Raw genomic sequence first — 19817 nt, 5'->3', positions numbered from 1 at the left:
AAGGTAAGTGCTGTGAAGAAGGCTGGGGACTCACGCATGCGCACTCATGCGGCCACGGAACTACAGATCATGGAAGCACACAAATAGGAGTGCGCATGCGCGAGTTAGCCTTTTATTATATAGGATAGAAAGGGTGGTGGAGCAGTCTGCAAAGGACATGATGGAGCCATGGCCACTATGTGGATTTCAGGAATGCATGGAACAAGCACAGAGGATCTTTTGGGAAGAAGAAAGAACAGGCTCTGTAATTGAGTTAACTAAATATGTACCATCAGGTTCTATCTCATCAATTTGTATGCGACATCATCATCTATTTACAATGCTCACAAGGCCAGTCTCAGAGATATCCTTTGTATCATAATCATTAATGAGAACAAAACATTTGCTCGAATTACAGCCCCCAATATACAAGCTACAGTGTATTCCTGAAGAAAAAACATTTATTTTATATAAAAAAGGATAATCCCACCAAACCAAGAATTCCTACGTAGATAGTATGGATATACATCTACATTGGGGCTGGATATTGTACCTTTTGCTTTTTGGGCGGGCTACCCATGTCCACTGATGGACTATAGCACAGTTACTTACCGTAACAGGTGTTATCCAGGGACAGCAGGCAGATATTCTTGCATCAGTCAAGAATATGCTGCCTGCTTGTCCTGGGATAAAGCACAGTTACTTACCGTAACAGGTGTTATCCAGGGACAGCAGGCAGATATTCTTGACTGATGCAAGAATATGCTGCCTGCTTGTCCTGGGATAAACAAAAATAAGGGGTGGGGGGGAGGGGAATCTGCCGCTAGGAAGTAAAGGCTGTTCCTATGAGAGCTTACATCTTGGGGAGGGAAGAGTAGGAAGGCCTTTGTGAAGAGGTGTCTGCTAGTCTACAGTAAAGATCAAAAATGTTACAGTTCGTAAATTCTTTTGCTTTTAAATTAACCGAATTCTGGAATGCTTTACCGCTTACATTAAGAAGTTTAGGTTCTTTTGCTTTATTCCAGAAAGTTCCGAAAACTTTTTTGTTTGCTAAACATTTTGGAAATTAACTATTTCAGTCTACTTTTTCTTGTCAAATTTATGTATTATGTATTATGTTTCTGTGTCAGGCAACATCTTATAAATTCCCCCTCCTTACCTGATAAATTGATCTCTGATAAGGAATCTCGCGTGGTGGTTCCCACTGCAGTGAGAAGGTTGATAGACTGATCTGTCACATGGTTACAATAACTGAGGTCGAGCTTAGACAAAAGTGGCATGTGGCGGATCATTAGTCGCAGTGAAGCATCCGTGATATCCAGGCCAGCCATACGCAGCTCCACGATGTTGCGGAATTTACTGCGGTTATCAATCTGACCTGTAAAGACACGACTATAGTGTACAATAATCATGTACAGATTTATCCAATCAGGAGACTTTACAGCAACACAAGTAACATTGCTGTAATACAAGTAAATGGTAAATAACCGAATGGCCCAACCTGGCTGTACAGTCATTCTGGTCTATGTTGGTAAAGATAGGTGCCATAAATAGATGTATGACTGCTTGTAGGACATCATTCCACATTTAAATCAGTTTAGTGGCTTCCCTTCTGGCCTACCAGTCCTTGATTGATGCACAGACAAGTCCCTGTACTTAATGCAACACCCAGGCTCTTCTTTCCCACCATGACTTAATGGTAAAACACACATCTGAACTTGCTACCTAGGCTCAGAAAAAATCCATCCAAAGAGATGACTGCTACCACCAGTGTTAGATCACAAATTGTTGTTACAATAGCAAACACAATGAGCTCAAGATAACACTTCCTCTAGTCTACACCTTCTAGACTGGCAGCACATGGCTAGGTATGTCTTGGTCTATCAGTGAAAGCTTCAGTCACAATAAGTTGACAGTAATCACTCATGCAGCAGAAACGCCAAAGGAAATACCCATAAGCCCCACCTGCTTTGCTCACTGCTAATATCCCAAACATCCCCATACACAGAATTTAAAGGTAAAGAAAACAGCAAACTTTGGTGGAGGAAGAGAGGGTTGTGGAATAAGCAGGGGGAAGGTTGTTTATAGCTATATTTTCCTTTCTGGGCTTTTATGTATACAGTGGAACCTTGGTTTACGAGCATAATTCGAGAAGCATGCTCATAAACCAAATTACTCGTATATCAAAGCGAGTTTCCCCATAGGAAGTAAGGGAAGCTCGCTTGATTGGCTCCACCTTGCTCCCTCCCCACCTCCCGTGGCCACTGGCGCTGCTCCACCACCCCCATCAACCCCCCCTCCCCCGAGGCCACCAGTGTGCTTACATATCCCCCCCGTGAACCAGCATCGCCCCCCCCCCCTCGCGAACGTCCGCCCAAACTGAAGCCCTATTTGGCACCGGCACGCAGCACCAACCCACAAGAGGGGCCAGTGCTGGTAGATCATGCTGCTTGCTGGACTGGGCCTTGAGCATCTGCGCATGCTCAAGGCCTTCTGGTTCCTGCCTCTCTCTGAGATTCTCGGAGAGAACGAGAGCCAGAAGGCCTTGAGCATGCGCAGATGCTCAAGGCCCAGTCTGGCAAGCAGCACGATCTTTGGGCACTGGCACCTCCTGTGGGTTGGTACTGCGTACCGGTGCAAGATGGGGATTAGGCTTCAGTTTGGGCGGGCGAGCATTCGCGAGGGGGGTGATGCCGATTAGCCAGGGGGGAGGAAGGGGGGGGCGTTCGAAATGCCGGTTCGCGGGCGGGGGGACTCACAAATTGAGTCAACGCTAAGTTTGCGAAAATGTTTTGCTCGTCTTGCAAAACACTCACAAACTGCGTTACTCGCAATCTGAGGTTTGACTGTATTTTGCTTCTTATGTTTGATGTATATTGCCTTTTCTTTGTAATGTTGAATTGAGCTTCTAATTTAAAAAAAACCCTCTAAAAATTAAAAGAAACAAGCAGCTTACCTTCTACCTGATTACTTTGGCACACTATTTCTGTACTAGAATTTTTATATTTATTGCCATACTAATGAAACTAGTGAGCTGATCACTTCTTCCTAACTGAGCAACATCAGCTTTTACAACTAGTTATTAATGGCTAGCAGATTGCTTTTTTATTGGTCATAACTATTTAATTATCGTTTATAAATAATGCAACTGTTTCATATGTACCTTAATAAATGATAAGAGAAGGGACTACAATGAATCATTCCTCCTCTGTTCATAAGCTCTGGCTCCATTCCTTTCTTCTAGAGTTCTGCAAGCTATTACATTGATTAAATTAAAACACTGACCTCTGCTATAAAAACCCATCAGGAGCTCCAACTCTGCAAGTATCAAAGGGCTCAGAGCAAGGATTCTTAACCCAGTCTTCAGGATACACCTAGCCAGGTAGCCAGGGAGGTTTACAACATATTTACAATGAATGTGCACGAGTTAAATTTGCATGCACTACCTCCATTCTACCTCATGCATGTTCACTGTGGATATCCTAGAAACCTGAATGAGTGAGTGTGTCCTACAGACTGGGTTGAGAACTCCTGGCTCAGAGTAACTAAAACTTGATGTGATTTGTCAAGACTAAATTTAAATTTCACAGTTTTAATGTGTGTATCAGAAATGCATAAGATGAGTATAGCTGGGTAGAGCAAAATGGCAAACATTTAATTCTGCTCCACATGTTATTTGCTAGTTCCATTTAAGAACAAGAGGAAAGGGATGAGTGAAACCTTTTCCATCTGAATCTGCTCTCCCTCTGGTCACTGGACCGATGAATATCTTTGTGGTTGGCAGAGTTAGTGCACATCAAGAATCCATGAAGGGACCACTGGATTTTTCACCCATGCCGAGGATAGTCTTTGGCCAGAGAAGCTCCACTGAGCTCCGACGCACAGTGATTGTTGGCTGATCCTACTCTTGCAGTAATTGTGATGACCAGGCAAGGTTTGGTGCCTGTCGATGACACAGCATTTGGAAGGTCCGGGTTGAATAAGGGGCTACTGACAAAGGATCCCAAGAAAAGGTTCCCACCTGGAGGACTGGCTTTTCAGGATACCTTGAAAGCCTGCTGCAAAGCTGATGCCCCTGTATAAATTGTTGGTGAGGCCGCACTTGGAGTATTGTGTTCAGTTTTGGAGGCCATATCTGGCGAAGGATATAAAAAGACTTGAAGCGGTCCAGAGAAGGCAACAAAAATGGCAAGAGGTATGAACCAAAAGAAGTATGAGAAGAGACTGGAAGACCTAAATATGTATACTCTGGAGGAGAGAAGGGACAGGGGAGATATGATACAGACGTTTAAATACTTGAAAGGCATTAATATAGAACCAAATCTTTTCCAGAGAAGAAAAAATGGTAAAACTAGAGGGCATAATTTGAGGTTACAGGGAGGAAGACTTAGGAGCAATGTTAGGAAATTCTTCTTCACAAAGAGGGTGGTAGATACCTGGAATGCCTCCGGAGGGAAGTGGTGGAGAGGAAAACGGTGATGGAATTCAAAAAAGCATGGGATAAAAATAGAAGCTCTCTAATTAGAAAATGAAGGATGAAGATAAAGCACAGTTACTTACTGTAACAGGTGTTATCCAGGGACAGCAGGCAGATATTCTCACATGTGGGTGATGTCATCTACGGAGCCCCAGCGCGGACAGCTTTTCAAGCAAACTTGATTGAAGTTTCAAGTTTGCTACACTGCACCACGCATGTGCATGCCTTCTTGCCCACTAGAGGGCGCATCCCACCTCGTGGTCCTCAGTTCCATAACTAGCAAAGAAGCCATCCCCGGAGAGGCGGGCGGGTTGTGAGAATATCTGCCTGCTGTCCCTGGATAACACCTGTTACGGTAAGTAACTGTGCTTTATCCCAGGACAAGCAGGCAGCATATTCTCACATGTGGGTGACCTCCAAGCCAACCAAAAAAGGGCAGGTGGGAGGATGGCAATTTAGGAAAACAGATTACGTAACACCGACTGGCCAAACCGGCCGTCGTTTCTGGACAAAGTGTCCAGACAATAGTGGGAGGTGAACGTATGAACCGAAGACCAAGTGGCAGCTTTACATATGTCCTCCACAGGAGTAGATCGGAGGAAAGCAACCGAAGCTGCCATCGCCCGGACCTTATGCCCCGTGACTCGACCCGGGAGCGTAAGACCAGCCTGAGCGTAGCAAAAAGAAATACAAGCAGCCAACCAGTTGGACAAGGTGCGCTTGGAAACAGGGTGTCCTAAACGATTAGGATCAAAGGACAAAAACAATTGAGGAATCTTCCGATGAGACCTGGTACGTTGGAGATAAAATGCCAACGCCCTCTTACAGTCAAGCGTGTGGAGCGCCGTCTCGCCAGGATGGGAGTGGGGCTTAGGAAAGAACACAGGAAGGACAATGGACTGATTGAGGTGGAAATCAGACACAACTTTAGGTAAAAATTTAGGGTGGGTGCGGAGAACCACCTTGTCATGATGAAACACCGTAAAAGGCGGGTCCGCAACCAAAGCTTGCAGCTCACTAATCCGTCGAGCCGATGTGAGGGCAATCAGAAATACCACTTTCCAAGTAAGAAATTTCAGGAGAGACTTGTCGATAGGCTCAAAGGGAGGTTTCATTAGTTGAGCTAAGACAACATTCAAATCCCAAACAACGGGAGGAGGCTTCAGAGGGGGACAAACATTGAGTAGACCCTTCATGAAACGAGTCACCAGAGGATGAAGCGAAAGAGAACGTCCTTCCAAGTGACGATGGAAAGCCGAAATGGCACTGAGATGCACCCGAACAGATGTCGTCTTCAGGCCTGAATTCGACAGATGCAACAAGTAGTCCAGCACCGAAGACACCGGGACCGAATCCGGATCCAGATGACGCGAGGAACACCAGGAGGAAAACCTGGTCCATTTCTGGGAATAACAAAGCCGGGTCGAGATCTTGCGCGAGGCTTCCAAGACTTCCCTCACCGACTGAGAAATCGGAACCGAAGTCAAGGGGAAAGGAACCAAGCGGTCAGGTGTAACGACTGAAGATTGGGATGCAACAGCGAACCCCGACTCTGAGATAGCAGAGAGGGAAACACAGGCAGAAGCAGAGGCTCCCTGACACTGAGTTGAAGAAGCAGGGAGAACCAGTGTTGACGAGGCCACCGAGGCGCAATGAGAATCACAGTGGCTCTGGATGATTTGAAACGAACCAACGTCCTCAAGATCAGGGGAAAAGGAGGAAACGCATAAAGGAACCTCCCTCCCCAGTCGAGAAGAAAGGCATCCGCTTCTAGACGGTCCAGGGAGTACATCCGAGAACAATACAGGGGTAGCTTGCGAGTCTCCGGGGAGGCAAACAGATCCACCTGCGGAGTCCCCCAGCGGTCGAAGACCTCGCGCAAGACTCTGGAGTTGAGAGACCACTCGTGCGGCTGGAAAAGCCGACTGAGTTTGTCTGCCAAGCAGTTCTGTTCTCCCTGGATATAGACCGCCTGTAGGAAGATGTTCTGGGAGATCACCCATTCCCAAAGGCGCAGAGCTTCCCGGCAAAGGGACCAAGAGCCCGTCCCACCTTGCTTGTTCACATAATACATGGCCACCTGGTTGTCCGTTCGCACGAGGACTACCTGATCGTGGAGTAGGTGGCAAAACGCTCGAGCCGCCAGAAAGATGGCACGAAGCTCCAACACATTGATGTGACAGCGTCGGTCCTCCGCCGACCACAGGCCCTGGGTCCGCAGACCGTCGAGGTGGGCCCCCCACGCGTACTCCGAGGAGTCCGTGGTCAGAAACTTGCGATGTGGAGGGACGAGAAAGAGCAAACCCCCGGAAAGATTCGAAGAGTCGGTCCACCAACGGAGCGATCGTCTCAAAGAAGGAGTCACTGCTATGAGACAAGAGACAGGATCGCAATCCTGGCGCCACTGAGAGGCCAGAGTCCACTGAGGAATTCTCAGGTGCAGTCTGGCGAACGGAGTGACGTGGACCGTAGACGCCATGTGGCCCAGAAGCATCATCATGCGCCGCGCCAACACCACAGGCAGTTGAGAAACGAGACGACCCAACCGAATCAGGGCCTCCAAACGAGGAGGTGGGAGGAACGAACGGAGGCGAACAGTGTCCAGCACTGCGCCGATAAACTGAAGTGATCGGGACGGGCACAACTGTGACTTGGGAAAGTTCACTTCGAAGCCCAGTCATTGAAGGAAGATGATAGACTGTCGGGTCGCTGAGATAACCCCCTCCCTGGTCGGGGCCTTGATCAGCCAATCGTCCAGGTAGGGGAAGACCTGAAGCCCTCGAGACCGCAGGGCTGCCGCGACTACCACCATACACTTCGTGAAGACTCGAGGGGACGAAGCCAGGCCAAAGGGGAGGACCCGGTACTGCAGGTGGAGCTCGCCCACCTGGAATCGCAAGAATCTGCGGAAGGCGGGATGCACCGGAACATGGGTATACGCTTCCTTCAGATCCAGGGAGCACATCCAGTCCCCTTCCTCCAAGAGAGGGTATAATACCGGAAGCGACAACATCCGGAACTTTTCCCGGACCAGGAACTTGTTGAGCCTCCTGAGGTCTAGAATGGGGCGTAAGTCCCCGGTCTTTTTGGGGACCAAAAAGTAACGGGAGTAAAACCCGCGCCCCCGCTGGTCGGGGGGTACAGGTTCCACTGCCCGAAGCTTCAACAAGGCCCTGGCCTCCTCCAGGAGGATGGGGAGCTGGGCCCGATCGTATGGGCGAGCCCCGGGTGGCTGTTCCGGAGGCGTAGCGCAGAAGTTGAGAGAGTAGCCCTCGGAGACGGTCCGGAGCACCCAGGCGTCGGATGTTATCTCGGTCCAAGCCGCATAAAAGGCCCGGAGTTGATCCCCCTATGGGTAGGGGTTCCGGCGTGAACGCGGAGGAGAACCTGCCCCATCCGCACAGACTGTCAAAAGGACGGCGCAGGCTTGGACGCGCCTTGCGCGGGAGGCTTAGGTTGACCTCCTCTCCCCTGATGAGGTGGACGCCGAGGTGGAGGTCTAGAAAAGGCCGGCGTCGTCTTCTGAGGGTAACGCCTCGGGGGTGGCCGGAAAGGTTTTTGCGGCGTGGCCCGAGGTTTTGGTCGGACCATGGAAGCCAAAGAGCGTTCCTGCTCCGACAACCGTTTGGTCGCCGCCTCTAGGGATTCATCGAACAGTTCGGACCCCACGCAAGGGAGATCCGCCAGACGCTCTTGCAGGTTAGGGTCCATGTCGAGGGTGCGCAGCCACGCCAGCCGGCGCATCGCTACCGCAAAAGCCGACACCCTCGAGACAAGTTCAAATGCGTTGTACACCGCATGGAAGAGGTACAGGCGCAATTGAGAAAGGTTGGACATGAACTTGTCAAACCCCTCCCTACGGGAATCCGGCAGGTCCTCCCTATACTGAGAGAGGTCCTTCACCATGCCCCTTAAATAAGATGAGAATGTAAAGGCATAGTTGAGAACCCTGGTTGCCATGAGGGAATTCGAATAGAGGCGACGACCAAACTTGTCGAGGGTCCGACCCTCCCTACCGGGCGGAACCGCCACAGAAACCCTGGAGGGTTGTGTCTTCTTCAGGGCCGACTCGACCAGCAAAGACTGGTGAGATAGCTGGGCCTTATCAAATCCTTTAGGTGGGATTGTTCTATACTTGTTCTCCATCTTGGACGGCACCGCTGTGACTGTAAGAGGTGAAGTCAGGTTTTTAAGGAAGGTCTGAAGAAGGACCTTATTCAAAGGAAGCCTGGGGGTTTCCCTCGGGGGAGCGGGGAGGTCCTGCTCCTCTAGGAACTCCTTAGTGTATTGGGATCCCGCCATGAGGTCCAGACCCAAAGCACGTGCCATGTCCTGAACAAAACTGGTGAAGGAGGACGGTCTGGCGGGCGGCGAGGGGGTTCTCGACCTCTCCGCCGAACAGAAGGGGGAAGCCTCATGGGAGTAGTGTGGCTCCCTACCGGACCCCGAGCCCCAAGAGGCCCGATCCAATGGCCTCGAGGGGGTCGGGGACCGTCCACGTCTCGAAGACCCTCTGGGAGAAGTCCCAGGAGTCCGAGGGACTGAGGCACGCCCCCTCCTCCTCGGCAAGGAGTCACGGGAACCCCCTCGGACGGGAGAACGAAGCAACCTCGGGTTGTCGAGGCGAAGCTCCGATACTCGCAAGGCCTCACCCCTGAGAGGCGAAGAGCGATCACGGTGCAGAGGAGAACCTCGCGACCGCTTGGGCTTCCTCGGACGACGCCTCGCCCGAGGCTTGCCTGAGGGTGAAGAGCCCCGGGAGGACCTCGAGGAAGAGGAGGAGGAGATCCGACACACCTTGCGCACCTTGTCACGGGGCCATACGCTTCTCTCAGGCGGGGCCCCCGAGGCAGAAGTCGAGGGCAAGGTCGGGGTCAAGGTTGGTGCCGCCCCAGTGTCCGAGGGAGTCGAGGCCGAGACCGCCGAGGCCGGAGCCCTCGAGGTCGCGGCTTGCTGCAATTGCTCGAGGGCCCCGGAGAGCTCCGTGGCAATCAGGGCTCGTAACAAATCCTGGAACGCCGGGATCCCTACCATGGTCGGTAGGTCCGAGGCCGGGGGATGCTCCCTGGAGGGCGACCTCGGTCTCGAGTATTCCCTCGGGGCATTAGTGGCCGAATTCCTTGGCGGGGCCCGAGGATGGCTTCTTAGTCGACCCTGGAGTCGAGGAAGGAAGAGAGGACTTACCCGAGGCAGGCTTAAGCGAGGGTGTAGGCTTCGAAGAAGACGAAGGTCGAGGCGAGGCCGAGGGAACCGAGGCCGATGTCGAGGCCGGGGCCGAAGCCGACGTCGAGGCCTTCCCCGGACCGGAGTCGCCCGCGAAGAGCTCCGCCATCCTGGCACGGCGTCGGCGGAGCGCTCTGGCCTGAAAGGTGGAGCACCGATCGCAAGAGTCAGTCGGATGTTCGGGCCCCAAGCAGAGCAAGCACCACCGGTGTGGATCTGTAAGGGACAGTAACCGCTCACACCGGGTGCACTTTTTGAACCCCGACAAGGGACGGGACATGAAACCCGAACAGGCCGGAAACAAGGCTTGCCGCGGCCGCGGCTCACGGGAGCCCCTGGAGCCGACTGAAGAAAAAAACTCGGGTTTCTTTTTTTTTAAACAATCAAGAAAGAAAGAAAAGATAAAATAAAGCACAGCGACCGACTAAAAAACAACCGGACGCGGTGACAGAAGGCAAAATAGCAGAGCTCAATATCCACAGGGCTTCTGGCTCCGCGGAAAAAACTGAACTGAGGACCACGAGGTGGGATGCGCCCTCTAGTGGGCAAGAAGGCATGCACATGCGTGGTGCAGTGTAGCAAACTTGAAACTTCAATCAAGTTTGCTTGAAAAGCTGTCCGCACTGGGGCTCCGTAGATGACGTCACCCACATGTGAGAATATGCTGCCTGCTTGTCCTGGGATAACACCTGTTACGGTAAGTAACTGTGCTTTATCCCAGGACAAGCAGGCATGATATTCTCACATGTGGGTGACCTCCAAGCCAACCAAAAAAAAAGGCAGGTGGGAGGATGGCAATTTAGGAAAACAGGTTACGTAACACCGACTGGCCAAACCGGCCGTCGCTTCTGGACAAAGTGTCCAGACAGTAGTGGGAGGTGAACGTATGAACCGAAGACCAAGTGGCAGCTTTACATATGTCCTCCACAGGAGTAGACCGGAGGAAAGCAACAGAAGCTGCCATAGCCCTGACCTTATGCCCCGTGACTCGACCATGGAGCGTGAGACCAGCCTGAGCGTAGCAAAAAGAAATACAAGCAGCCAGCCAGTTGGACAAGGTGCGCTTGGAAAAAGGATGTCCCAGTCGATTAGGATCAAAGGACAAAAACAATTGAGGAACCTTCCGATAAGACTTGGTACGTTGGAGATAAAAAGCCAACGCCCTCTTACAATCCAGCGTGTGAAGAGCCGCCTCACCAGGATGAGAGTGGGGCTTCGGGAAGAACACCGGAAGGACAATAGACTGATTGAGGTGGAAATCAGACACAACCTTAGGTAGAAATTTTGGATGGGTGCGAAGAACCACCTTGTCATGATGGAACACAGTAAAGGGCGGGTCCGCAACCAAAGCCTGAAGCTCACTAATTCGACGAGCAGACATGAGCGCAAGTAAAAAGACCACCTTCCAAGTGAGAAACTTAGGAAGAGACTTGTCAATTGGCTCAAAGGGAGGTTTCATCAGCTGAGCCAAGATGACATTTAGATCCCAAACTACAGGAGGAGGTTTCAGAGGAGGATTAACATTAACTAAACCCCTCATGAAACGAACCATCAGAGGATGAAGAGAGAGAGAACGACCCTCTAGATGCCGATGGAAAGCAGCAATAGCACTGAGATGCACCCGGATGGATGTTGTCTTCAGTCCAGACTTGGACAAATGCAGCAAATATTCCAGAACCGAGGACACCGGAACCAAATTCGGGTCCAGATGGTGCGAGGTACACCAGGATGAAAATCTGGTCCACTTTTGTGAATAACAAAGCCGAGTCGAGGCCTTGCGCGAGGCTTCCAACACCTCCCTGACCGCCAGAGTCAGGGGGAAAGGAACCAAGCCGTCAGATGTAATGATGGAAGATTGGGATGCAACAGCGAACCCCGACTCTGAGACAGCAGAGAGGGAAAAACAGGCAGAAGTAGAGGCTCCCTGGCACTGAGTTGAAGGAGCAGGGAAAACCAGTGCTGACGAGGCCAACGTGGCGCTATGAGAATCATAGTGGCTCCGGATGACTTGAGGTGAACCAACGTCCTCAATATCAGAGGAAAAGGAGGAAACGCATAAAGGAATCTCCCTCCCCAGTCGAGAAGGAAGGCATCTGCCTCGAGACGGTCCTGGGAGTACATCCAGGAACAATAGAGGGGCAGTTTGCGAGTCTCGGGGGAGGCAAACAGATCCACCTGAGGAGTTCCCCAGCGGTCGAAGACCTCGCGCAGAACCCGGGAGTTCAACGACCACTCGTGCGGTTGGAGAAGCCGACTGAGCCTGTCCGCCAGGCAATTCTTTTCTCCTTGGATGTAAACCGCACGTAGGAAGATGTTCTGGGAGACCGCCCATTCCCAAAGGCGCAGGGCTTCCTGGCACAGGGCCCAAGAACCCGTTACCCCTTGTTTGTTCACATAATACATCGCCATCTGGTTGTCCGTCCGCACGAGGACTACCTGGTCGTGGAGCAGGTGGCCGAACGCTCGAGCCGCCAGAAAAATGGCACGAAGCTCCAACACATTGATGTGACAAAGACGGTCCTCCGCCGACCATAGACCCTGGGTCCGCAGACCGTCGAGGTGAGCCCCCCACGCGTACTCCGAGGAATCCGTGGTCAGGACCTTGCGATGCGGCGGAACGAGAAAGAGCAAACCCCCTGAAAGATTGGAAGAGTTTGTCCACCAACGGAGCGAGTGTCTCAAAGAGGGAGTCACCGTTATCGGGCAAGAAAGTGGATCGCACTCCTGACGCCATTGAGAGGCCAAGGTCCACTGAGGAAGTCTCAGATGCAATCGGGCGAACGGAGTGACATGGACCGTCGATGCCATGTGACCCAGGAGCACCAACATGCGATGAGCCGAAACTGCGGGCATCAGCGAAACCTGGCGACTCAAGCGAAGCAGGGCCTGCAACCGAGGAGGAGGAAGGAAGGAACGGAGGCGAACCGTGTCCAGCACGGCTCCGATAAACTGAAGGGATTGAGTCGGGCTTAACTAAGACTTGGGGAAGTTCACCTCGAACCCCAGACGTTGAAGGAATATGATAGTCTGTCGGGTCGCTGAGATAACCCCCTCCCTGGTGGAGGCCTTGATCAGCCAATCGTCCAGGTAGGGAAAGACCTGCAGCCCCTGCGATCTCAGGGCTGCCGCAACCACCACCATACACTTCGTGAAGACTCGAGGGGACGAAGCCAGACCAAATGGGAGAACCCGATATTGAAGGTGCAAATCCCCCACCTGGAACCGTAAATACTTGCGGAAAGCGGGATGCACCGGAACATGAGTGTAGGCTTCCTTCAAGTCTAGGGAGCACATCCAATCCCCTTCCTCCAACAGAGGGTATAGAACCGGAAGTGACAACATCCGGAACTTCTCCCGGACCAGGAATTTGTTGAGCTTCCGGAGGTCCAAAATGGGGTGTAAGTCCCCTGTCTTCTTTGGGACCAAAAAGTAACGGGAGTAAAACCCCGTTCCCCGTTGTTCTGGGGGCACTGGTTCCACCGCCCGTAGGCTCAACAAGGCCCTGGCCTCCAGAAGGAGAAGGGGAAGTTGGCTGCGTTTGCACGGACACGTTCCGGGAGGATGGTCCGGCGGCGTGGCTGAGAAATTCAGCGAGTAGCCCTCGGAGATGATCCGGAGCACCCATGTATCAGATGTAATCTCGGTCCAAGCCACAGAAAAGGACCTGAGTCGGCCCCCGATTGGGAGGGGGTCCGGTGATATTGCGGAGGGGGCCCGCCCCCATCCGCACAGCCTGTCAAAAGGACAGGGCCGGCTTGGACGCTCCCTGCACCGGAGGTTTGGGCTGTCCCCCTCGACCCTGTTGGGGAGGGCGCCGGGCCGGAGGTCTAGAAAATGCAGGAGTAGACTTCTGCGAGTATCTCCTCGGGGGCGGCCGGAAAGATTTTTGCGGCGGGGGACGAGGTTTAGCACGGACCAAGGAGGCTAAGGAGCGCTCCTGCTCCGACAAACTTTTGGTCGCCGCCTCCAAGGATTCATCAAATAATTCTGAACCCACGCATGGTAAATTGGCCAGGCGTTCCTGTAGGTTAGGATCCATATCGAGGGTACGGAGCCACGCCAGCCGGCGCATAGCCACCGCAAAGGCCGACACCCTCGAAGCGAGCTCAAACGCGTCGTACACAGCGTGGAACAGGTACAGGAGCAATTGAGACAAGTTGGACATGAATGTGGCAAACCCCTCTCGATGGGAAGCAGGCATGACTTCCCAATACTGAGGTAAGTCCTTCACCATGCTACGCAAATAGGATGAGAATGTAAATGCGTAGTTGAGGACCCTGATCGCCATGAGGGAATTAGAATAGAGGCGACGACCAAACTTGTCCAGGGTCCGCCCCTCCCTTCCGGGGGGGACCGCCGCCGAGACTCTGGAGGGTTGAGTCTTTTTAAGCGCCGACTCCACGATCAACGACTGGCGTGAGAGTTGAGGCTTATCGAACCCTTTAGATGGAATGGTCCGGTACTTGGACTCCATCTTAGACGGCACCGCAGTGATTGTAAGAGGGGAGTCCAAGTTCTTGAGGAAGGTTTGGTGTAGGACCTTATTCATAGGAGGGCGAGGAGTTTCCCTCGGGGGAGTAGGAAGGTCCTGCTCCTCCAGGAACTCTTTGGTATATTGAGAACCCGCCATTAAGTCAAGCCCTAAAGCTTGTGCCATATCCTGCACGAACCTGGAGAAGGAGGATGTTCTTGCGGGCGGCGAGGGGGTTCGAGATCTCCCCGCCGAGCAGAAGGGGGAAGCCTCGCGGGAATACCGCGGTTCCCTGCCAGACCCCGATCCCCAGGAGGCCACATCCAGCGACCTCGAAGGGGTCGGGGAGCGCCTACGCCCTGAAGAGCCCTTGGGGGAAGCCCCGGGGGTCCGAGGCACCGAGGCACGCCCCCTCCGTCTCGGCGAAGAGTCTCTCGAACCCCCTCTCGCGGGGGAACGAAACAGGCGTGGGTTGTTGAGGCGGAGCTCCAAGACACGCAAGGTCTCGCCCTCGAGTGGCGAAGAGCGACCACGTCTCCGAGGAGAACCCCGAGAACGTTTGGGTTTCCTCGGACGACGCCTCGCCCGAGGCCGCCCCGAGGGCAAGGAGCCCCGGGAAGACCTCGAAGAAGAGGACGACGATATCCTCCTGACCCGACGCACCTTGTCCCGAGGCCTTACGCTCCTCTCAGGCTGGGCCCCCGAGGTCGAAGTCGAGGGCAAGGTCGGGGTCGAGGTCAGGGCCGTCCCGGCACCCGAAGTCGAGGGTACCGAGACCGAGGCCTGGGCCGTCGAGACCGGCGCAGTCGAGGCCGAAGCCTGCTGCAACTGCTCGATGGCTCCGGACAGCTCCGAGGTAATCAACGCTCGGAGCAAGTCTTGGAAGGCCGGGATCCCCATCATGGCCGGTAGGTCCGAGGCCGGGGGGTGCTCCCTGGAGGGCGACCTCGGTCTCGAGTATTCCCTCGGGGCACTAGGTTTGCCAACCCTGGGCTGGGCCGAGGACGACCCACCCGCTGTCGAGGAGCCCGAGGATGGCTTCTTCGCCGAACCTGGGGCTGAGGAGGGAAGCGGGGACTTACCCGAGGCAGGCTCGGTCGGAGCAGCAGGCTTCGATGAAGTCGAGGAACGCGGCTGGGGCGAGGATCCCGAGGCCGAGGTCGAGGCCGGGGCCGAAGCCGACGTCGAGGCCTTCCCCGCCGCGGAGTCGACCGCGAAAAGCTCCGCCATCCTGGCACGGCGTCGGCGGAGCGCTCTGGCCTGGAAAGTAGAGCACCTGTCACAAGAGTCTGTCGGATGATCAGGCCCTAAACAGAGCAAGCACCACCGGTGAGGATCGGTAATAGAAAGTAACCGATCGCACCGGGTGCACTTCTTAAAACCCGTCAAGGGACGGGACATGAAAACCGAAAAGGCCGGAACGAGCACGGCCCGCGGCCGCGGCTCACGGGGGCCCCCGGAGCCGAACCGAGAAAAACAAGCCGGTAGATTTTTTTTTTTTTTTTATTTACAAAGACGACTGAAAAAGAAAGTAAAGCACAGCGACCGAGCGAAATCACCCAGACGCGGTGACAGAAGGCAAGCTATCAGAGCTCAATTTCCACAGGGCTTCTGGCTCCGCGGAAAAAACTGAACTGAGGACCACGAGGTGGGGATGTGCCCTCTAGTGGGCAAGAAGGCATGCACATGCGTGGTGCAGTGTAGCAAACTTGAAACTTCAATCAAGTTTGCTTGAAAAGCTGTCCGCGCTGGGGCTCCGTAGATGACGTCACCCACATGTGAGAATATCATGCCTGCTTGTCCTGGGATAACAAGCAATAGCAATACAAAGAAGGACTTATACTAAATTTATAAAAATATGGGGGCCATTGACAAAATATTGTAGTGAATAGTCATCACTTCTTCTCTTCTTCTTTTGGCACACCAAAGGGGAGAGGGTGTTGGGAACAATCTTACATAATATGTTACAATATGTTCTATAATATGTGTATATTCTGATTGAAAATATAGATGAAGGTTGGGAGGTAGGGGGAGTTAAATGTATCATTAGATTTTTTTTTTTTTAACTTGAAATATTTTATTAAAATTTTGAAAGTATACAAGCAAAATTGTGGATATCAGTGCACAATCAAACTCCACAGTCTGTGGCAAAACAGTAACATCGCAAACATAAATCACAAAAGAGCAATAACAAAGTACCATACTAAGAATGGATATCCCCTCCAATGAAACTCCACTCCCCCCACCCCACCTCAGTGAACTGAAACAACCCATGTGGACAACTCCCTGTTGTTCCTTCAGGTAGTCATCCCCACACAATCAATCCCCCTTATTCCCCTGCACCCCCAGTAAACTTAAACCAAAGTATCTACCTTGTCCATAATTACAGTCCAAGTTCGAATAGATGAAAAGTAATGCTCATGTCGCTTGGCTATGGAAAGCTCCATGATACACATATTGTGAAACTTCAGAGACTATTCCAGGATAGCTGGTGCCTCGGTTCTCTTCCAATGACTAGCAATGAGACATTTAGCCGCTGCCAAACCTCAACGGCGGAGTTTAGTTTGCCAAGAATAATCACACACATTGTTTAAGCCCAATAAACATTCCCTTGGTACTAAAGGAATCACAAGTTGTAACTATTGTGATAACAACCAACCACACGTTTCCAAAAAATCTGCAAAGGAATACAATCCCACCAAACATGAAGAAAAGTTCCCAAAGCCACCCCATACCTCCAGCATATTGCAGAAGTCCCAGAATACATTTTATGCAACCTAGCTGGTGTATAATACCACCTAGTAAACACCTTATATGCATTTTCCTGGATAAGAACACAAGAGGAGGCCTTGCCCACTTCTACGCAAAGTTGAGTCCATTCCCTTTCCGAAAAGGAACATTCCAAATCCTGCTCCCATTTGTCTTTATATTTAGGATGGAAGGAAACAGAGCCCCTAAAATATTGGTAGAGAACTGAAATGGGCTTAGGCAGACTTCTAAGTTTGATCCACAAATTTTCTAAGGGAGCTGCAGAGTTGATCGATCCCCCCTGTCCATCCCTGAGAATGAATAAAATGTCGGTTTTTGGAGTAAGCCAAAAAATCTCCCTGAGGTAAGGCACAACTAATCTGAAAGGCCTCAAAAGATACCAGGATCCCCTTATGTAAAACATCCCTAGGTCTGAAGCCCTAGACGTCCCCAGCGCAAAAAACAGAGCTCTCCCTACCCGCAGGAAATAAAGGTTCATCACAAAGCGCCCCCAAAAGGGAAGGCACCATCCCAGCTCCCCAGCTCCTCCTCGTCTCACACCATAATTTCAATAGATGCCTCAGAAAAGGATTACACAAGCTCCCCAAAACCACCCTTTCCGATAAAGAAGACCAAAGCCAAAAACGTAGAACATGGGTTCCCACCAGTTGTTGCTCCAGTTGTACTACACTCTTTGCCTCAGCAATGTCCCAATCCAAAAAAAATCACAACTGCGCAGCCCGGTAATACCAAAACAAGTTAGGAAGTGCTCGCCCTCCACAGGGGCGAGGCGACCACATACACTGTCGGGAAAGTCGAGGCGGTTTCCTCTTCCAAATAAACTGGAAAAATAAAGCATGGAGTTCTTTCAACACTAAGGAAGGAACCGGAATGGGTAACGTTTGAAATAGAAACAGTAAACGGGGCAGAATATTCATTTTAATAACTGCTATCCGCCCCCACCAAGACAGCCACAACCCAGTCCACCGCTGTAGATCTCCCCGAACCTACTTAACTATGGGAGTATAATTCAAGGCATACAGCTGAGAAAGGTCATTGGAGATATACCGTATTTTCACGCAAATAACACGCACCCGTATAAAACGCGCACACGTGTATAGCGCGCAGAAATCACGATGATAAGCACAAAAACTTTGGTATAACGCGCTCACGATTATACCGCGCATGCTGCCCGACTCTCCGTTCACCCCCCTGACTTCCGTGCACTGCCCCGCCTCTCCGTGCGCTGTCCCGACTCTCCGTTCACCCCCCCCGACTTCCGTGCACTGCCCCGCCTCTCCGTGCGCTGTCCCGACTCTCCGTTCACCCCCCCCTGACTTCCGTGCACTGCCCCGCCTCTCCGTGCGCTGTCCCGACTCTCCGTTCACCCCCCCCTGACTTCCATGCACTGCCCTGCCTTTCCGTGCGCTGTCCCGACTCTCCGTTCCCCCCCCTGACTTCCGTGCACTGCCCCGCCTCTCCGTGCGCTGTCCCGACTCTCCGTTCACCCCCCCCCTGACTTCCGTGCACTGCCCCGCCTCTCCGTGCGCTGTCCCGACTCTCCGTTCACCCCCCCTGACTTCCGTGCACTGCCCCGCCTCTCCGTGCGCTGTCCCGACTCTCCGTTCACCCCCCCCTGACTTCCATGCACTGCCCTGACTTTCCGTGCGCTGTCCCGACTCTCCGTTCACCCCCCCTGACTTCCGTGCACTGCCCTGACTTTCCGTGCGCTGTCCCGCCTCTCCGTTCACCCCCCTGACTTCCGTGCACTGCCCCGCCTCTCCGTGCGCTGTCCCGACTCTCCGTTCACCCCCCCCCCCCGACGTCCGATTCATCCCCCCCCCCCCCGGCAGGACCATTCGCACCCCCACCCCGAAGGACCGCCGACTCCCCGACAATATCGGGCCAGGAGGGAGCCCAAACCCTCCTGGCCACGGCGACCCCCTACCCCCACCCCGCACTACATTACGGGCAGGAGGGATCCCAGGCCCTCCTGCCCTCGACGCAAACCCCCCTCCCCCCCAACGACCGCCCCCCCCCAAGAACCTCCGACCGCCCCCCCAGCCGACCCGCGACCCCCACGACGCCCCCACCCCCCTTCCCCGTACCTTTGGTAGTTGGGCCAGAAGGGAGCCCAAACCCTCCTGGCCACGGCGACCCCCTAACCCCACCCCGCACTACATTACGGGCAGGAGGGATCCCAGGCCCTCCTGCCCTCGACGCAAACCCCCCTCCCCCCCAACGACCGCCCCCCCCAAGAACCTCCGACCGCCCCCCCAGCCGACCCACGACCCCCCTAGCAACCCCCACGACCCCCCCACCCCCCTTCCCCGTACCTTTGGTAGTTGGCCAGACAGACGGGAGCCAAACCCGCCTGTCCGGCAGGCAGCCAACGAAGGAATGAGGCCGGATTGGCCCATCCGTCCTAAAGCTCCGCCTACTGGTGGGGCCTAAGGCGCGTGGGCCAATCAGAATAGGCCCTGGAGCCTTAGGTCCCACCTGGGGGCGCGGCCTGAGGCACATGGGCCCAACCCGACCATGTGCCTCAGGCCGCGCCCCCAGGTGGGACCTAAGGCTCCAGGGCCTATTCTGATTGGCCCACGCGCCTTAGGCCCCACCAGTAGGCGGAGCTTTAGGACGGATGGGCCAATCCGGCCTCATTCCTTCGTTGGCTGCCTGCCGGACAGGCGGGTTTGGCTCCCGTCTGTCCGGCCAACTTCCAAAGGTACGGGGAAGGGGGTTGGGGGTGTCGTGGGGGTCGGCCAGGGGGGTCGCGGGTCGGCTGGGGGGGCGGTCGGAGGTTCTTGGGGGGGGGGACGGTCGTTGGGGGGGGAGGGGGGTTTGCGTCGAGGGCAGGAGGGCCTGGGATCCCTCCTGCCCGTAATGTAGTGCGGGGTGGGGTTAGGGGGTCGCCGTGGC

The 19817-nt window shown here is 53.5% G+C and overlaps 1 protein-coding gene across 9 annotated transcripts in view; it reads right to left on the bottom strand.

Annotated features, from left to right (window-relative positions):
- The window catches only part of KDM2B (lysine demethylase 2B), a 336356-nt gene that overhangs the window by 14629 nt on the left and 301910 nt on the right, over positions 1 to 19817 (bottom strand). For all 9 annotated transcript variants that reach the window (XM_033955541.1, XM_033955539.1, XM_033955538.1 and 6 more), the window contains one exon: positions 1139 to 1357. In XM_033955541.1, coding sequence (XP_033811432.1) covers positions 1139 to 1357 — 219 coding nt within the window. The remainder of the gene's footprint in view (positions 1 to 1138; positions 1358 to 19817) is intronic.

Source organism: Geotrypetes seraphini, chromosome 8 (genome assembly GCF_902459505.1).
Source record: "Geotrypetes seraphini chromosome 8, aGeoSer1.1, whole genome shotgun sequence".
NCBI lineage: Eukaryota > Metazoa > Chordata > Amphibia > Gymnophiona > Dermophiidae > Geotrypetes > Geotrypetes seraphini.
The sequence above is the reverse complement of the archived record's forward strand: the minus strand, read 5'-3'. Positions and strand labels throughout refer to the sequence as shown.